This window comes from Dipodomys spectabilis, unplaced genomic scaffold (assembly GCF_019054845.1).
Source record: "Dipodomys spectabilis isolate Male_0828 unplaced genomic scaffold, ASM1905484v1 ptg000054l, whole genome shotgun sequence".
Lineage (NCBI taxonomy): Eukaryota > Metazoa > Chordata > Mammalia > Rodentia > Heteromyidae > Dipodomys > Dipodomys spectabilis.
Genome location: NW_024870731.1, coordinates 27,500,225 through 27,517,609, shown reverse-complemented (window position 1 = coordinate 27,517,609; position 17,385 = coordinate 27,500,225). Strand labels below are relative to the sequence as shown.

Below are 17,385 nucleotides of genomic sequence, written 5' to 3'. Positions count from 1 at the left end.
TGGGAGAGAAGGAGCCTCTTGAGTGGGCAGGGTGGAGTTGTACTCCCCTGAATTTGCATCTTGCCTCCTCTTGCTTCCATCCTATGTGACTTCAGGGACATTGCAGAACTCTGAGCCTCCCAAATTTCTAGCCATCTATCTGGCAGTGATAATAGTACCTATGTCTTTAAATCGATGGCTGATTTCCTTGGCATTTCACCCAGGGCTTGCTGTGTATGTGATAGGCATTCATCAATCTGTCAGCCATTGTTAAAAATTGGAGCAGGACTTAGAGGTTAGGACAGTGCGTGTGGCCTTCCTGGGTGAGGCGCTGAATGAGTGATGTGAAGCCCACCTGTGCTTGTACAGTGTTGAGAATGTGGGCATCCTCATAAAACTGGACTTCTGGATCAATCGGGACAGCAGACAAGTTGTCACAGCCACGGGCTCTGAGGTGTAACTCGGGCGGAGTTCCCTGCAGGGTGGAAACACTAGCCATTGCGCTCCACTTTGTGCAGAACCGGAGGCCGTGTTGTGAGTAGGCCAGCCCTGGAAAGGTGGCGTTGGGGGATTGAGGTTTTGAGTCAGGGACATGAACGTAAGGATATGAGGTCCAGCTGTTCCAGGGCCCTTATTCCCCTAAGTCCTGCCGAATCTGCAAGTTGGATTTGCTTTGAAGCATGGTTCCCCAAAACAGTCTGGTGGTTCTCTGTGTCTGGGTTTTAACATTCTGCAGCTGGAGCAGGACTGTTTCATGCATAAAGCTAAGAGAGAGCTCTGAGACAACCTTTTGTTCCTGAGAGGGTAGCCAGGCCTGCCTGATTGCATTGAAATGTGGCAAAGGCATGGACAAGAACCAGCCATTCATTAATTGTGTTCATTCTTTTTCCAGAGCGCTTCCTATAAACCAGATCTTCAGCTTGGTTCTGAGGATACAAATATGATTAATAAAAACAAAGGCTCATTTTATTGGACAACTGCTATGTGTCAGGTCACACCAGCTAGAGTGAGGAGTGTAGGAACTTGATACCCCATTTACACAGTAGGCTCCTCCAAGAGTCACACCTGGGAGTGTTGTGCTGGGATATGAACTCAGTGGCAGTCCTCACAGCACTCTTCCACAGTGCTGTTCCTGTCCTAGGGCAGGGATTCCAGGGCCTTGCATAGTTGCCAGGGACCTGAAGACATGTCCTATAGAGTGGTCCTTGCCCTGAAATGGAGGGATGTAGAGTCACATAGGAGCACAGAGCTGACAGCAAGGAAGGTTGGTCAGGGTGTGGGTGGTAGTCAATAGCAGAGGCCAGTCCCCCAAGAGAGGGTGTCATGCATGACCTCAGCAGTGTGGGACAGCATGCTGGAGGCCTGTGGTTCTCACGAGTCATGGAGCTGGGAGTTTGGGTCTGGGCAGGACTATTAGAAGACCCTTGGCAAACTCTCCTCCTCTTGTTCTGAGGTCTTCTGGCTGAGTTACTCAGCCTGCATGGTTTTCTTCCACATGAATGAGGTGAATCCTGACCAATATTCCTACCCTTGGCCCTTCCAAATGTAACCTATACTCATTCTTCATAATTCATCCATCAAATATTTAGTGAACACCTGCGTCCCTCATACTTTTCCAGTGGCTGGAAATACTAGCGAACAAAGCAGTCAAAGGGCTGGAAAATGGCTTAAGTGGGAAAGACCCTGAATTCAAAACACTGCTGATCTAGAAGGGGGTAGGGAGGTGACTTAGGCCTATAGTATCAGCTACTCTGGAAGTAGAGATAGGAGGATTATGGTTGGAGGCCAGCTCAGGCTAAACCTCACCTCAGTCAGTAAGCCAGGCATGGTAGTGAATAGTTATTATCCCAGCAACAGAGATAGCAAGATCACCTTCAGAGGCCAGCCTCTGGTAAAATGTATGGCATCCTATCTTGGTAAGAGGGGAGGAGAAGGGGGAGTTGAAAAAAGAAGGTGTGTGGCTCAAGTGGTAGAGTACATGCCCAGCATCGGGTTCAAACCATACTACTACCAAAAAATAACTACAGGAAACAAACAAACAAACCCAAACTACAACCACATCATGGTGGGAGAGAAGACATTAAACTGGAGAGAAGCAGTTAGGTTAGATGATGTTAGGGACGCAAGGCTGTGGGTGGCAAGTATGTGTGATTCCAGGTGTGGGAGCAGCAGGTGGAAGGTCCTGAGGCATGGCCTGCCTGAAGGCTGGGGTGGGCAGAGCATAGAGCCAGAGGATTTGGCAGGGGCGAGGGGGGGGGGGGGAAGGCGGGGGGAATAAGTAATACGGATCCTGACTGCCATTGTGAAGGTTTACCATTAAGAAAGGCATGAGAGTCATTTGTTTTAGGAAGAGGAGTCCTGTGATCTTGTGTTTTGTTTTGTTTTTAAATTGTGGTAAAATACACATAACATAAAATTTAAGTGTGAGTTCAATAGAGTTAAGTACATTCAAGTTGTGCAACTCATCTCTAGAAAGTTCTTCCGTTTTATTAACACTAAAATCCCCTGTCTGGCAAACAACAGTTTCTCATTGTCTGAGCTCCTCATTCTCTGGCAAGCACCTTTCTGTTTCTGTAAATTTAACTGCTTTAACCACAGTATTTAGATTTTTGTAACTGACTTGTTTTATATAGCTTAATGTCCTCAAGGGTCATACATTTCAGTGACACATGGCAGAACTTCCTTTTTTTATGGCTGAATACTATTCTGTGGATGTTTACACCTCATTTTGTGGATCCACTCATCTGTAGCTAGAATTTGGTTTGCTTCATTTTTGGATACTGTGAATGATGCTTTTGTGAGCACAGGTGTACAAAGTTTCCCTTACAAGCCTTTTAGTCCTTAGATATACTGCCCACAGTTGACTGCTGATTTTTTGGAGGACTTTATTATCTCTGTGTTCAGCACCTCTGCCACTTTGCATTTTTTTCTAGCCACAAGCACTGCAGTTGTTGTAGATCTTCACCTACATTTGTTATGTAATCCTTATTTTTAACCCACTTAGCCACCCTGATTTCACTTCTCTAATGAATACTGACTTTGAGCATCTTTTCATGTGCTTGTTGGCCATTTGTATATCTTTGGAGAAGTGTCAATTTAAGCCTTTTGCCCACTCTGTGTGTGTGTGTGTGTGTGTGTGTGTGTGTGTGTGTGTGTGTGTGTAGGTACATAGTGTGTGTACATGTACAACATGTACATGCATGCAAGTCCTGGGGCTTGAACTCTGGGTCTGGATGCTGTCCCTGAGCTCCTTTGCTCAAGGCTAGTAATTACACTTGAGCCACAGCTCCACTTCCTGTTTTTTGTTGGTTAATTGGAGATAAGAGTCTGAAGGACTTTTCTGCATAGGCTGGCTTCAAACCGTGATCCTCAGATCTCAGCCTGACTCTTCTAACCACTTTTAAATCTGCATTTTCTTTTAGTTGTTGTTTTTTAATATACATAGCCATCTGGGATGTCCCCCCAGACTCCCAAATTCATGGGCACTCCTTCTGTTTATGACCTGCACACACCTTCCTATAAATTTTAAATAATCTCTGAATTACTTTTGAACACCTAATCAGGGAAAATGCTAGGGAATGATGATGATGATGTTCGGGTACAGACTTTTTTCTGCAGTCCCCACAGAGGGCTGCCTGTCCCCTCGGTGTTCCCTTCCTTATCAGGTGTTTGTGGTAGGTGTCTGTAGTCTGTGGGGAATATCAGAACTGACCTGTTTTTAGTAGACTCTGGCATGCTGCTGGGCTGGCTAAAAGTGGGAGGGAGGTGATGCGGAGGCCTGTACACCTGACGTTTGCCCTCTCCGCACTAGAAAGCTTGTCTTCACCAGCTCTCATCTCTAGTTCCTGTAGCCCCTTCTTACTCTTTTGTGCCAAACCACCCCTTGTCTCTGGCCCATGATAAGGCTGGTCCCCAGCTTTAGCTCGACCTGTTTCCTGGTGTGGAACAGCCTCATAGTCTGACTGAAGTTCCTCACTTTCCACTTGGCCCAGCCTCAGCTGCCCACTCTTAGGCCCTTGCCTGGTAACTTTCAGGCCGAGTGAAGTGCTGTCCTTCCTGCTGCCCCTCCTCCTCCTTCCCTGTCATCCTGTCACTGTCCCATACTCCACCTACCCTTGTTTCCCATCTCCATGGCTGCCTCTTCTACTAAGTGGGGAACTTTTCCCAGCTTGTGAAAAAGACTTGTCCTCTATCCAGAGTCAGGCCCAGAATATTTGATTCAGTGAATAAATAGACTGAAAGAAAGAAGAAAGGTATAAAACAAAGGAGAAAGACCCAGGAGCCAGAGGAGGCACTATGGGGGCCCGGAGGGAGACAGGATGGTGTGAGAAGTGTCCCGCGCTCACAGCTGTCCAGAGCGCTTCGCTTGTGTTGGGCCTGGGTGTGCCAGGACCCCTCTTTGTGCAGCCTCGGACTGAGACGCCTCATCCCTCCTAATTCCAGATCCTCTGTTCTTGGCTCCCTGGTACTGTATTCAGAGTTCCCGGATAAGGCTCAGCATGGCCTTTATTTCTTGTTCCTTTTTCTTCCCATACTTTACATAATAAAGATTTTCTTTTTTTTTCTCTCTCTTGGAGTCAGAACACTGAAGAGACTGCCTTTATTAAAGAACTTAATAAAGAACTTAAAGGAAGTAGCTTTCAAGGCTGGGAGTAGAATGGAGAGGAAAGATCCTTCCATTATTCTGAGGAGCAGAGCTTCAGCTTTGTAAATGAATTTCTGGGGCTGGGGGTGAGGGGACAAAAAACAACTAGAGGAGTTGAGAAGCCGCAGGTTTCTGGGAAAGAGGTCCTGTTTATGCTTGTTGGAACTGATTTGGTCAAGCGTTTGTTTAAAGGAGATGCCACTTGGTAAGCGACGCCTGGCTTACTTGTCTGTATTCCAGAATGCTTTGATTGGCTGGAGGGTTGCCCCTGTTTACTCAGAGCTGGCCCAAGTGTGTGCCCTGGACCCACAGGCCCAGTGCTACCACCTAGTACTTTTGAGTATCTGATGTTGGAATTAGGGCTACAGTGGTTTGAATCTGCCAGGCAGAGCCAAAGCCACAACAGAGTGGTTTTCCTCCACCCTTCTTCTAAGTAGTAACTATGAGGTGGCTGGTTGGGTTTTGGACTTGATGAAAAGAGGATTCAAGTTGTAAATAAATCATGGTGGAAGCCATTCTTCTTGGGAGGCAGTAAATATTCAACACTCGGGTTTTTCCACACCGCCAGGTACTTAGCATGGTTTCAGATTGGATCACTCAGATCCTTGAAATGACAGTTGCAGTCCCATCTTTCTGATGGAAAAATTGAGACACAGAATCACTAACCATAATGACAGAGGTTCGGGAGAATTGGTTCTATTGGACCACTTTTCCTTTTTAGATGGTTAGGATTTTGACGTCATCTTCTTTGTGTGCAGTTTTAGATCCCTTGCATCTGTCTCCATGCCTGGCACATGCTGAGTGTGGCACACTGTGAGGTGTGTAATGATATGCTAAATTGGATTAAACTGAACTTAGTCTCTGGTGCCTATCGTCTTGAATATTACGAGGCTGGACCAGGTGCCAGATTGAAATGGATGCGTTGGATTCTGGTCATGTCACGATGGTCTCACTTGATACTGAACATCACCCAGAACATAAAACCTATTCTAGACAGAAAATCCAGTGCAGTAGTTAGCACCCAGCCAGCAATGAGAACTTAATGGGAAAAGGAACACACGATCTGTTTTATGTAACACTGAACTGTAATTTCATGTAAAAGTCAAAACAATTTGTAATGAAGTAGGAGGGGGAAATAGTTTGTTGTGCCTTGCAAAAAGATGTGCTCTGTGCTTACGTTACTGCCTTGTGTGTGTCCCAGGCAGCACAATAAGATTCGAAGTGTGGAAGGGAGTCAACTGAAGCCATACCTGTCTTTGGAAGTGTTGGATCTGAGTTCCAACAACATCACAGAAATCCGGAGCTCCTGCTTTCCACATGGACTGCCCATAAGGGAGCTGTAAGTACCTCTGCCCAGCTACACGCCCCTCCCCAGCCCCTCCTTCAGCTTCCAGGCTGGGTAGCAGCCTACCCAGCACCCTGCTCTGAACACATGTGGATGGATGCGCTCTTCTTAGTCCTGTCTTCCTAGTCAGCAGGGACAGTATAGCCCTTTAGCTTTTCTGCAGGGGGTGAGGAGGGATCCTTTGTCTTCTGGGTGCGCAGTTATAAAGTATTTCCAAATCCTGTGTCCTTCTGGTGCTAGAGGCCGAGGGGGAGCTGAGGCAAGGAGAGGTTAACTAGCCATATGAGGAGCTCATCCCTCCGAGAGTAGGCTCTTCTATTCAGGTCCAGGTCTCTCTTGACCACAAAGCTGTCTTCATTCCCAATTACTAGGCTGTCTCAGAAAGCTTGGAGAGACGTTTCAGGGTTGGTTCAAAGACTCACAACAGAAGTGTACTTACTTGAATTTACCAGTGCATGTCTTTCAATATTGTGCATGATTTAAACCAGTCCTTAGGTTTAGAAGGTCAGTCATGCTGTTCTCTGAGCTCTCAGGCCCTTTTGAGATTTCTGGGGCTGTTTTTCCTTTACTCATTTTATGTTTGTTCCATCTTGCACACACAATGGATGGAAGAGAGGAGCACCTATATAGTCTCCTGCTTGCTAGTAGGAATTGCTTTGAGAGAGAACCTGAAAATCTAGGCTGAAAAGACATTTTCCCCATTTTTGTTCCCTATATCATTACTGCTTTTGAATAATTTTGTAAGGCTGATTTACGGGTCACCGTGATGCATTTCTTCAGGGAAGATGAGGGTTGGCACAAGTCTTTCCAAGACCCTGTAGAATCATTTCCTTAATGTTAGGCTATATCAAGGCAACAGAACTGTCAGAAGTGGAGGTGTGGCTCAATTGGTAGAGTACCAGCCTTGAGCAAAAGAGCCAAGCAAAAGCATGAGGCCTTGAGTTCAAGTCCCAGTACTGGCACCTAAAAAAAGAAGGTACCAGAATTGGGCACAAGAGGCTTGGCTTCTGTGAAGTCCTAAGCAAGGGATTTCAAAACGCATCCAGCCACACTTCCTTACTTGGGACAAATAAACCACCAACTGCTTAACTGAATTGCTGTGTCCTCTTCCTGCATGAGGTGAGGAGTGAGGGCATGACTTTTTGTGTTGGCAGTGGGTGTCTGGCATATCTTCATCACACTGATTGTTCTTTAATCTGGAGTGTTAAGAACAAACAGTTCAGACCCATTTGCAGAGTCCTCACATGCCCTGTCCTGGACCACTGCCTGATGAAGAGACTGCAGGAGCTATGTTTGCCCCCATGCTGTGGTTAGAAGATTCCCTCTCCTCTTTCTCCTTTTCACTAAGACCCAGAATAGCAGCTCTTACCTGGGAAAGGCAGGAAGAGAGAGGTGGGCTAACTTGGCACAAGAATGCCGTATTGTTCCTGTTTTGTGTGACTTGATACAAATTACAGTGAGATGCATGCATCTGAGGTGTCTATTGGAGTATATTTTGAGAAAACATCTATCTTTTCTTTATAACCATGTATATGTCACCCCTCACAAACATCCTTTAAGTGTAACACTATGAAGAAGTGTTGTTTGTTTTTTAGAGGATTTGGTACTACTCTCTTCTTTGAGGCATTTAAAATTATTCAAAGGAGTTGGTTTATGCAAAGTCATGCAAGTCATGCGATGAGACCCACTTCAAAATTAAAGGCTGTTTCCCAAATATACTAAATTGGCTCTGACCTTTCCTAAAGAGCAGTTGACTTTTTGCTTGCAAGGGCATTTCTCACCACATCCTGACATAGTGGCCGTGAGGGCAGGTGGTTCCTGAGGCAGCGGTTGGGGGGTGGGGGGGAGGTTGCTCTGTGACTTTCTCCCATCCCTGTGAGCCACAAGCCATGAACACTCTGTGCCCAAGCCAGAGCGAGGCCTGCTTCAAGGTCTTCATTGAACAACCTTGTCACCTGCATCTCTGTGGTTCCCTATCTGGGAGTCGGGCCTCAGAGCCCTGTGATGACAGGCCTCTCCGTGGAGCTCTGTCCCTCTGGACACATCTTCGTGTGTTCTTCCGGCTCAGACCCAGCTGGGTCCTATGTTGGTTAACAGATTGAGGAAGGCCTCCCACTGCCACTACATCCCTCCCCCTCCCCCAATCTTCCAGAAACCTGGCGAGCAACCGAATCGGCACCCTGGAGCCAGGAGCATTTGATGGTCTGTCGCGGTCGCTGCTGACTCTTCGCCTGAGCAAAAACAGGATCACCCAGCTTCCTGTGAAAGCCTTCAAGCTCCGCCGGCTGACACAGTTGTAAGTACAGAAACCTGCATTTTAATTAAAGGTTAGCCAAACTTTATGGGAGCCAGATTTCCCCAAGTACCTTGTACCAGTTGTGACCCTTTCCCCCCCCAGTGAAGCTGCATAAACTATCATTAATGGCCCTATGGCAACAACGACTAAAAGCAAATTAAGAGCTGGGTCTGAAGCTGGCAAGCTGTGTTAGCTTGCTGAGGAAAAAATCTACAGAGTATGTCCATGCTTGTCCTTGCTGGCCTTTTCCAAAACAAAACAGGTTTGCTGATGTTGGCTAATGCTTAGGCTGCACACCATTTCTTTATCTCACAGGTTTTAGTTTCATTTTTATAGGTGCCTGGACAGCGTACATTTTGGGCACAAAAAAATGATGTCAAACACTTCTTGAATAGTTTGACAGAAAGCTAATGTGGCCGGAGGTAATAAGAGGTGACTGCCTCATTTTACAAGGTAGCTGACTTATTTTTTGTTGAAAGGATTTATATGGTTTTTCAGTGACCCAGGCCAAATGTCCTTCAAGAATGGCATAGGGGGTGCTGGGAAGGTGGTTCAGTGGTGGAATGCTTGCCTTGCATGCATGAGGCCCTGGGTTCGATTCCTCAGTACCACATAAGCAGAAAAAGCTGGAAGTGGTGCTGTGGCTCAAGTGGTAGAGAGCTAGCCTTGAGCTGAAGAGCTGAGGGACAGCGCCCAGGCTGAGTCCAGGCCCAAAACAAAAGAGAAAAGAATGGCATAGGTTCTGGATTGAGAGAGATTCAAGAAAACTTCATTAACCAAAACCTGATGGACTCATTTTCTGTTTCTTATTTTTCCTCTTGTCTTCTCAGCCCAAGAGTTTATTTCGGGAAAATAAACTAATATTGGAACTTTGGTTTCAACAGAACAAAACAGTTGCTGAAGGCCAAGCTGGCCACAGGACAGGAGAGCCTCAGTCCTTGATACTGCTTGTAGCACATCACCTCCCCTGGGTGATGGATCTGGACTTTGCTCTTCTCAGTCGGTGGAGGTCTCCATGATCTTGAGGAAGAACGATCATGAGACACTGTAGACATATTTGAGGAAAACCAAGAGCTTTCTGGCTAGCTCAGTGATCTTTTTAGTTGCTAATGGATCCAGCCCACCCACCATTTTTTTTTTTCCATCTTTTGGTTAAATGAGGTTCTGTTAGGCTGAGGCTAGGAGTCAACTATAAATCTTCATAACCAGTATCTCCTCTTCCCTGTATTCAATAATGTCTCTCTTATATGTGGAGCCTCTCCAATACCCATAGAGGACAGTGTTCCTAACATGTGATACAACTGAAATAATTGTCCTGGGTCTCAAGGCATCTGGTGTGGAAGTCTGTTGCTAAGGACAGAGACACCTCACCTAAGACATGTGCTTCTTGTGTCATGCCCTGGGCCAGCGGCAGAATCATGAATGGTGCTTGTGCTCCTGGAGAGGACATGGGCACTGGCATGTTCAGACTCCCTGGGAGCTGACTGCACAGAGCCGCTGTGCTTCTCTTAACTATTTCTTGGGCTTGGTACTGGGGAGGTGCACTTGATCTTTTACCACTGTGTCTCCATTGGTTCAAAACTCCAGCTTGGAAATGGCTGCAGATGATTCTCTGACCTTGTGGCTTTATCTTTAGGGACCTCAATCGGAATCGGATTCGGCTAATCGAAGGCCTCACGTTCCATGGACTTGACAGCCTGGAGGTGCTGAAGCTGCAGCGGAACAACATCAGCAAGCTGACGGATGGTGCCTTCTGGGGACTGTCCAAGATGCATGTCCTGTAAGTGGGTGCCTTGGTGGGCTTGTGTGTAAGAAAAAAGGGCTGTGTGTATGTCTGCACATGCGTGCTCACTTGCCTATATGCTGTAATGCGTAGCGAATTCATTCAGCTAAGTGCAGGATGAGGAAGCCACCTGTACCTATCCCTCTGCCAGCTGTAGCCCTGCCTCTGGGCTCAACTCACGGTCTACAGACTAGACCAAATTGAAGGTGTTTTTCTTTTAGAGAAGGAACAGCTCGTAGAGGAGGTTTTACATGGGTTCTGTTAGATAAGGTGACCATTGGAGAGGAAAGCCTACTGGCCCTGTTTTCTTTGTTTGTTTTTTGGGTCCGGTTGTGGGGCCTGAACTCTGGGCCTGGGCGCTGTCCCTCAGCTCAAGGCTAGCGCTCTACCACTTGAGCCACAGTGCCACTTCCGGCTTTTTTCTTTTTGCTTATGTGGTGCTGAGGAATCGAACCCAGGGCCTCAGGCATGCAAGGCAAGCGCTCTACCACTGAGCCACCTTCCCAGCCCTGGCCCTGTTTTCTATTCTCCCTCTTCCTCCACAGACCTGGGCTGCTGCAGGGTGACCTCCCACATCCTCCCACACCCTCCAGGAAGTGCCCTCTCTCCCTATTTTGGATTTGACAGTCTGTCTTGATGTGCAGGTGGGGCTGAAAATACATAGTTCTTCCTTGGAGATTTATTTCTGTTTTATGAGCTAATCATGAACCTTGGTGCAGATGTGCAGCTTTTATCAAGGGAATATTTGCTTTGGCCAAATGTGTCAGCTGCACTTCTTGCTGGCTGCCAGAGTAACTGGGAGCAGCAGAAACAGCCAGCCAATTGCTGATCCTCTGTTTTTAAAGTTTATATTTGGTAGTCTTTAATCAAAAGTAATACACATGCATAATTAAATAAAATCAGACAGTATAGAAACAACCTGCTCTACCTCTTGTGTGTCCCCGCTTTGCCCCAGTGCTTCTCCCAAGGGACAGTTGCCTCTTAAGTGCATCTCTTCTGGGTTTTCCTTTTGCATGTAGATACTTCAAATGAACACACGTGTACCACTGTCTTTACCTATGAACTACTGTACAGTCAGTGGTTCAACTCACATTACTCTGTAAATTACTCGGTAAATTCTATACCCTTGATTAGGTGTTTTTGTAACTGAAACCAAAGCCGGAAGCCTAGGTCCCAGGCCACCAGCACATGGTGCTGTCCTGTTATGTAACAAAAGCATCTTCTGCTGGCCATCTCTTCCCACGCACACTCAGCTCCTGTGAGGACAGGATCTGTCCCTCAGCTCTTCCGCTCAAGGCTAGCGCTCTACCATTTGAGCCACAGTGCCACTTCCAGCTTTTTCTGCTTATGTGGTGCTGAGGAATCGAACCCAGGGCCTCCTGCATGCAAGGCAAGCACTCTACCACTGAGCCACTTTCCCAGCCCCCATTTTGTTTTTATGCTGAACAAATTTGTACAAATTTCAGGGGGTGGTAAGTTACCTTAGCAGTTATTTATAAATTAAATGCTTTTTGAACAGTGGGAGAAAGATAGAAAAAAAAAGACACAGTTGCTCAAAGCCCTTTCACATTGAACATGGAACGAAGTTTGAACTAGTGATTTTTATTTAAGAGGCCTGTTACCCAGGATAGTGCTGTCTTTGACTAGCATAGGCTATGTTGTGAAGTAGTGTACAGATGCTCCTTCATTTACAGGGGACTTACACTGCAATAAATCATTTTAGGTTGAAAACATGCATGTAATCCATCTCGAATTCAGAACATCCTAGGTTAACAGCATCCTCCCCGATATTGTGTCAGTTGTTCACCTTGTGACTGAGTGGCATCCTGGCAGTCACCCATGCCTCCTGCCCCACGTTGCAAGAACACTGCAACATGTAGCACTGGACCTGCAAAAACCCACATCCAAAATCACAACTGACATTTCTACTGCGTACACACACACACACACACACACACACACACACACACACACGCACGCGGCTTTTGCACCATTATAAAGTGAAAACATTGATGAATTGAGCTATGGTAGGTTTCTTACATGGGCTTATGCATGGAGTCAACACTTGTGGATAGTGGATATTTCCAGTGTTCAAGATCATTAAGTCATCACAGTTGCAAAATTGAAAGTGTAAATGGTCTGACTCCAGAGCTGAAACTCTGTGTTCCAGTCCAAGAGTTAAGTCTGTGATGGGCCTCTCGAACACAGTCCAGGCTCCAGACATTTTTAGCTACACCTAGTTTTAATCTGTTTGTCCCCTTCACTATTTATGAAACTGTAGGATGGGAGGAATATAAAAGCTGCCTCTTTTTGTCTCCTCTTTCTGATGCTTTTGCCTTCATCAAGAACTCCTCTCTCTGCCCATTTGTTTGCCTCATTCACTTTTACTTAGCCAGAAAGACACTTCTAGGGCACTTCCTATTGCCCTCTGAACTCTGTCTGCTTTGGCACTTCCTGATGTGTGCATGAATGCACACACCACATGTAGACTCACTTTGCTCGTGTCCTGTTACCTCCTTGGTGTTGACCCTGGCTTCCTCTTGGCCACGCATGGTTGTCATTGCAGGCACCTGGAGTACAACAGCCTGGTGGAAGTGAACAGTGGCTCGCTGTACGGCCTCACAGCTCTGCACCAGCTGCACCTCAGCAACAACTCCATCTCTCGCATTCACCGTGATGGCTGGAGCTTCTGCCAGAAGCTGCATGAGTTGTAAGTAGTCTCAGCTTTGGTCTGTAGCAGTGCTTTGAGACACAGTGCCTGGTGAACCTTCTAGACCCCAGGAAGCGCTTCACAGCACAGTGGCCTTAGGGAGACTAAGGTTGGGAGGTCTGCAGAGAAGACGAATGGCCAGAGCTGAGGCCCTTCCTGCTTTCCTCCCATCTTCCCTAGCTTGCTTGCGGATTGTCAGGGGCTACAGGTGTCTCATGTCCATCCTACTGGGGCCTCTGTTCCCTAGGCTTTCTTGGGACAGTTCCCGAAGGAGAGGGCTGTGTTGGGGAAGGGTCTCCCCGGACCTCCAGGAGTTTATATCTCATTTTGTGAGTGTCTTTGTTATTGTAAATGTGTTTGTTAGTGGTGGCCTTTTGGTGTCAGCTTCCTGGTGGTTTCTAACAACCTCTTGACTCAGGTTTAACCTTACCAGGGAACTCAAGGACCCACAGTTTTCTCTTTGCCAGGCCTGGGAGCTATGGGGAAGAAGAAAGGTCCTGTAGGTTTCCCCAAGCCAGAACTGGGTTACAATCAGTTCTGTTACCAGAGTGTGTGTGAGCCCCTGGAGTTGAGGCCACAGGAAAGGCCTGTTTCAGGCGGAACATTATATTCTCTACTCCCTTTTCTGGTTGGTGGACAATGTGAAGATGGCCCTTGTGCCCTTTAGAAGGCCTGAAGGTCAAAGAATATGCCTGAATCCACCCTAGACGTTTGTCCTGTGTTCATGCAACCTCAGATTAGGAGTAGGATTGCTTTCCAGAATGTTCCCCGCCCCCTCTTTTAAAATAAATTCTTTAATTGCAGGTGAGGATGCAGTTTTGATCTCCTGCCAGGTTTTTGCGACTGACAGACACCATGACTTATTATTTCAGGACGGAAGGAATGTTGCTTGCTGCCACCTTTAAAAAGTCATTAATCTTCACTGAATTATTTTTCCTTCTTCCTACCTCAGCCCAGATGCCCATTTTTCATCCTTAGATGACCAGTGTGCCAAGTTACTGACCCAGGGCTTGTGAGAGGTGTGGAAGTGCTGGGAGGAGGGTTGGTTTTGCTGCTGAGGCAGAGCAGTTGCTTTGGGGCATGTTCCCTGCCCTGCTTACAGAGGGAGCAGAGGTTTAACTGCTCAGGCCAGGAGCCACAGCCTCACCTCTCTAAGGAGGGAGGGCCTGGTGTGGCTGCCCCAAGCAGTGGCTCGTGGTGCCCTCTGCTGGCAGATGCAAGGAGTATAACTGTAGAACCCATCCTGTCCAGGAGTATCAGCCTTCTTTAGGAAGAGATCTTGAACAGCCTGAATCAGGAACAGCCATGGAGACTAGCATAGGTTTGGGTCTTAAGGCTCTCTGTGTTGTCCCTGTGTAGTCCTCACAGTACAGTGATGATACTGGTTGTCAAAGGATGCTGAACACCGAGGGTCTCTAACTGCATGGCCACTTTTACTGAGGATTTCTGTGGGTGCATGTGCCCCCTTCCAATGGAGACCCAGCCACTGAGGCTCTGGAGAGGAGAGAGAAGAGCTGTCCCCATGTGGCCCAATGGGGACATTTACCTCCCTCTTCCCTTCCTTAGGATCCTGTCCTTCAATAACCTCACACGTCTGGACGAGGAGAGCCTGGCAGACCTGAGCAACTTGAGTGTACTGCGACTTAGCCACAATGCCATCAGCCACGTCGCCGAGGGTGCCTTCAAGGGACTCAAGAGCCTGCGCGTTCTGTACGGCTGTCATGGTTCGGGTGACAGAGTGAGGGGGACGTGGGTGGGAGCACGGAACAGCCTGAAGCAGCTGCTGTGCTGAGTTCCGCTCCGGGTGGCTTTCCCACCCCAACCCACCTGCTGTGAGCCCAGTCAGACTCCTAGATCAACTGAAAGACCACTGGTTGAGCCAGAAAAGTCTCCCCTTCTGTAGGTTGGGGCCTATAGTTGGATATCTCCAATTAATCACCAAAAGGCTGGAACTGGAGCTGTGGCTCAAGGGGTAGAGTGCTAGCCTTGAGCAACCCCCTGCACCCCCCAAACTCAAGGACAGTGCCCAGGCCTGAGTTCAAGCCCCAGGACACACACGTGCGTGTGCGCACACACACGCACGCACGCGTGCGCTGGCCAACAACAATCCCCACTATGTATTTGGTAGTTTCTAAGAAAAATGTCCTATACTTAGTGCTTACTGCAGCGTCTATACTTAGTGCTTACTGCAGCGTCTAGGACACTGTCTGCCATGGTAGTTCTTCTAGTCTTCAGCCTTTGGCTTGAAATTTGTGTGTGTGTCCTTCAAGTTGTGGGGTGCCACTATTCTTTTCTTGCCCTAGAATTTGAACTTTGGTACACTCAGTATCTAAAAGAGGTAGAAATGAGGAATCCTATCTTAGAGCTTAAGTGTGGCTCTAATTACGGAGTTCTGTAACAGAGGGGAAGTAATGATTCCACGTCCCTCTTAAATGTTTCATGAAGCGAGGTTGCCAGAAGTTGCAGCAGGATGCTTTTTGGGGACGGTGATAGAAGTTACCCCTTAGCAGTACCACATAACTTCTAAGTAACTATCGGTACATGGCCCCCAAAGAGAGCCTGTGGTTTTTTTTTTTTTTTTTTTTTTTGGGTCCGGTCGTGGGGCCTGAACTCTGGGCCTGGGCGCTGTCCCTCAGCTCTTCAGCTCAAGGCTAGCGCTCTACCACTTGAGCCACAGTGCCACTTCCGGCTTTTTTCTTTTTGCTTATGTGGTGCTGGGGAATCGAACCCAGGGCCTCGAGCATGCAAGACAAGTGCTCTACCACTGAGCCACCTTCCCAGCCCGAGCCTGTGGTTTTTAACAGACAACCGAAGCCAGTTCTGAGGCCTCCTCCCAAGCACGGCCCTCTGTGCCTGCCCCGTGTGAGGGAGGAAGGCCTCTGCACTTGCACCTGGCAGAGCGCGTTTTAACGATGACTCACTGCTGGGAGTGAGAAAGAGCCACAGCCAAGCTATTCAAGCTGGGGTCAGCCTGCGAGTCTTTGCTAGGCCCAAATAACAAGGCTGGGAACATTCAGGCTAAGTGGGCCAGAAAGAAGGAAAACTTTGGCAGCAAGGACTTAGGCACACACAGCCACTGCCGGGCCCCTGGTTTACTCAGTCTATAGATACTAGGGAGGGGCCCGTCCATTGAAAGGAGAAGACCCTTCCAGCAACAAAGTCTCTCACTTTGAGCTTCCTGCTGTAGAATAAAGATCACAGTAAGCATTTCACTTTTCAGCTGAGAGCTCTCTCTCCTCTGCTGGCAGTGTCCTTCCAGGTTCTCTCAGGATCCAAGAGCAGCATCTCTGTTCCTGGCCAGGTCGGCCAGGGTTCTGGAAAGGAAGTATAGGAACTTATGGAAAGTTGGAGAGGGCAGAATGTGTTCAGAGTTGGGGGCCTGGCCGCCAGGTGTGCTGTCTCGCCTGGGCATTCACGGCCTGTCGTTGGAAGCCGGGAGGAGGCTGACTCATCAGCCTTGGGATTTGCATGTCAGAGGAGCTGGGTTGTGCAGCTGGCCTCGTTGCTCCAACCTGGCAAGTGGGTCACAAGTCTGACTCAGCACCCAGATGTCCTCCCTGGCTCAGAGTCCAGTGCTGTGCAGACCTCGTGAGGAGCTGGGCTCCGTGGAGGGGTCCCCAGGCCAGGGCCTCTTGCCTTTGCATCAGTCTTCCAGGTGCCCTCCACAGTTCGCCCATCAAGTCTAGAAAAGTGGCTAAGTAGATGGAACCCAAGGAACCTTTGAGACTGCTGCTCTGTGCGGGGACCAGCTGCCCACTTGGGGATGTCTGCACCACTTCCCAGTCCAGCGGGGCCAACGGGGAAGCCTGGTGTTTTGAGGGGTAGAAAAACTCTGGGAAGGCTGAGGAGCCAGGCATACCACAGGATATTCAGAACAGGTTTCCTTTGAGGGCCATGCCGCTCATGACTGTGTGACACTGGGCCTCTGGTGCTCACCTGGATGCTTTGAGCTTCTAAGTGAAAGTCTGGGTACAAGGCCAGGCTTCACTGGAGGGTGAGCTTACATTCTGTTTTCTCCCCAGGGACTTGGACCATAACGAGATTTCTGGCACAATTGAGGACACCAGCGGTGCCTTCATGGGACTTGACAACCTCAGCAAGCTGTGAGTATTTACATGCTTGTACTGCATGCGTGGTTCATCGCTTTGGCGGCTCCCCATGTCCTGGGCCCACCGTGGGAAGCAGGTTCTGCTGAGACTTTTCTGTTGTGTGGGGAGAAGAGGCTGAGGTTGAGCCAGGCTGGGTGTTTCCTCGCTGTGTGGCATGTTCTTGGTGCCGCAGACCTGGTCTTTGGGGGCCCAGAGAGGTTTTCTCAGGGAGTCAGTTCCCAGGTGATCTGAAAACAGCTAAGGTTGGGATCCTCAGCGCCCAGCCTCCTGAGGAGCTAGGATTACAGGTGTGAACCACTGGCGTCCAGCTAGTTCCTTGTTCTGGGTTTTTGTCCTTTGCCCAAAGGAATCTACTTTCTTTCTGAATTTCTAGAAAATATGTGAAATGTCTCAAGCCGAGTAACTTGATCATTTTGAAGCGTCTGTAGTATTTTTGTTCCTAATTATAATCGCATGGAAATAATAATAATAGGTATTTTGAATTCAGTATTTTGGGCCCCTTTTCTCGAATGTGCCAC

General features: G+C 48.0%; 1 protein-coding gene across 2 annotated transcripts in view; it reads left to right on the top strand.

The window, feature by feature from the left end:
- Lrig1 (leucine rich repeats and immunoglobulin like domains 1) overlaps positions 1-17,385 on the top strand; it is a 106,680-nt gene that overhangs the window by 71,354 nt on the left and 17,941 nt on the right. For both annotated transcript variants that reach the window (XM_042679772.1, XM_042679773.1), the window contains 6 exons: positions 5,826-5,963; positions 8,122-8,265; positions 9,902-10,045; positions 12,615-12,758; positions 14,325-14,468; positions 16,781-16,861. In XM_042679772.1, the coding sequence (XP_042535706.1) occupies positions 5,826-5,963; positions 8,122-8,265; positions 9,902-10,045; positions 12,615-12,758; positions 14,325-14,468; positions 16,781-16,861 (795 nt within the window). The remainder of the gene's footprint in view (positions 1-5,825; positions 5,964-8,121; positions 8,266-9,901; positions 10,046-12,614; positions 12,759-14,324; positions 14,469-16,780; positions 16,862-17,385) is intronic.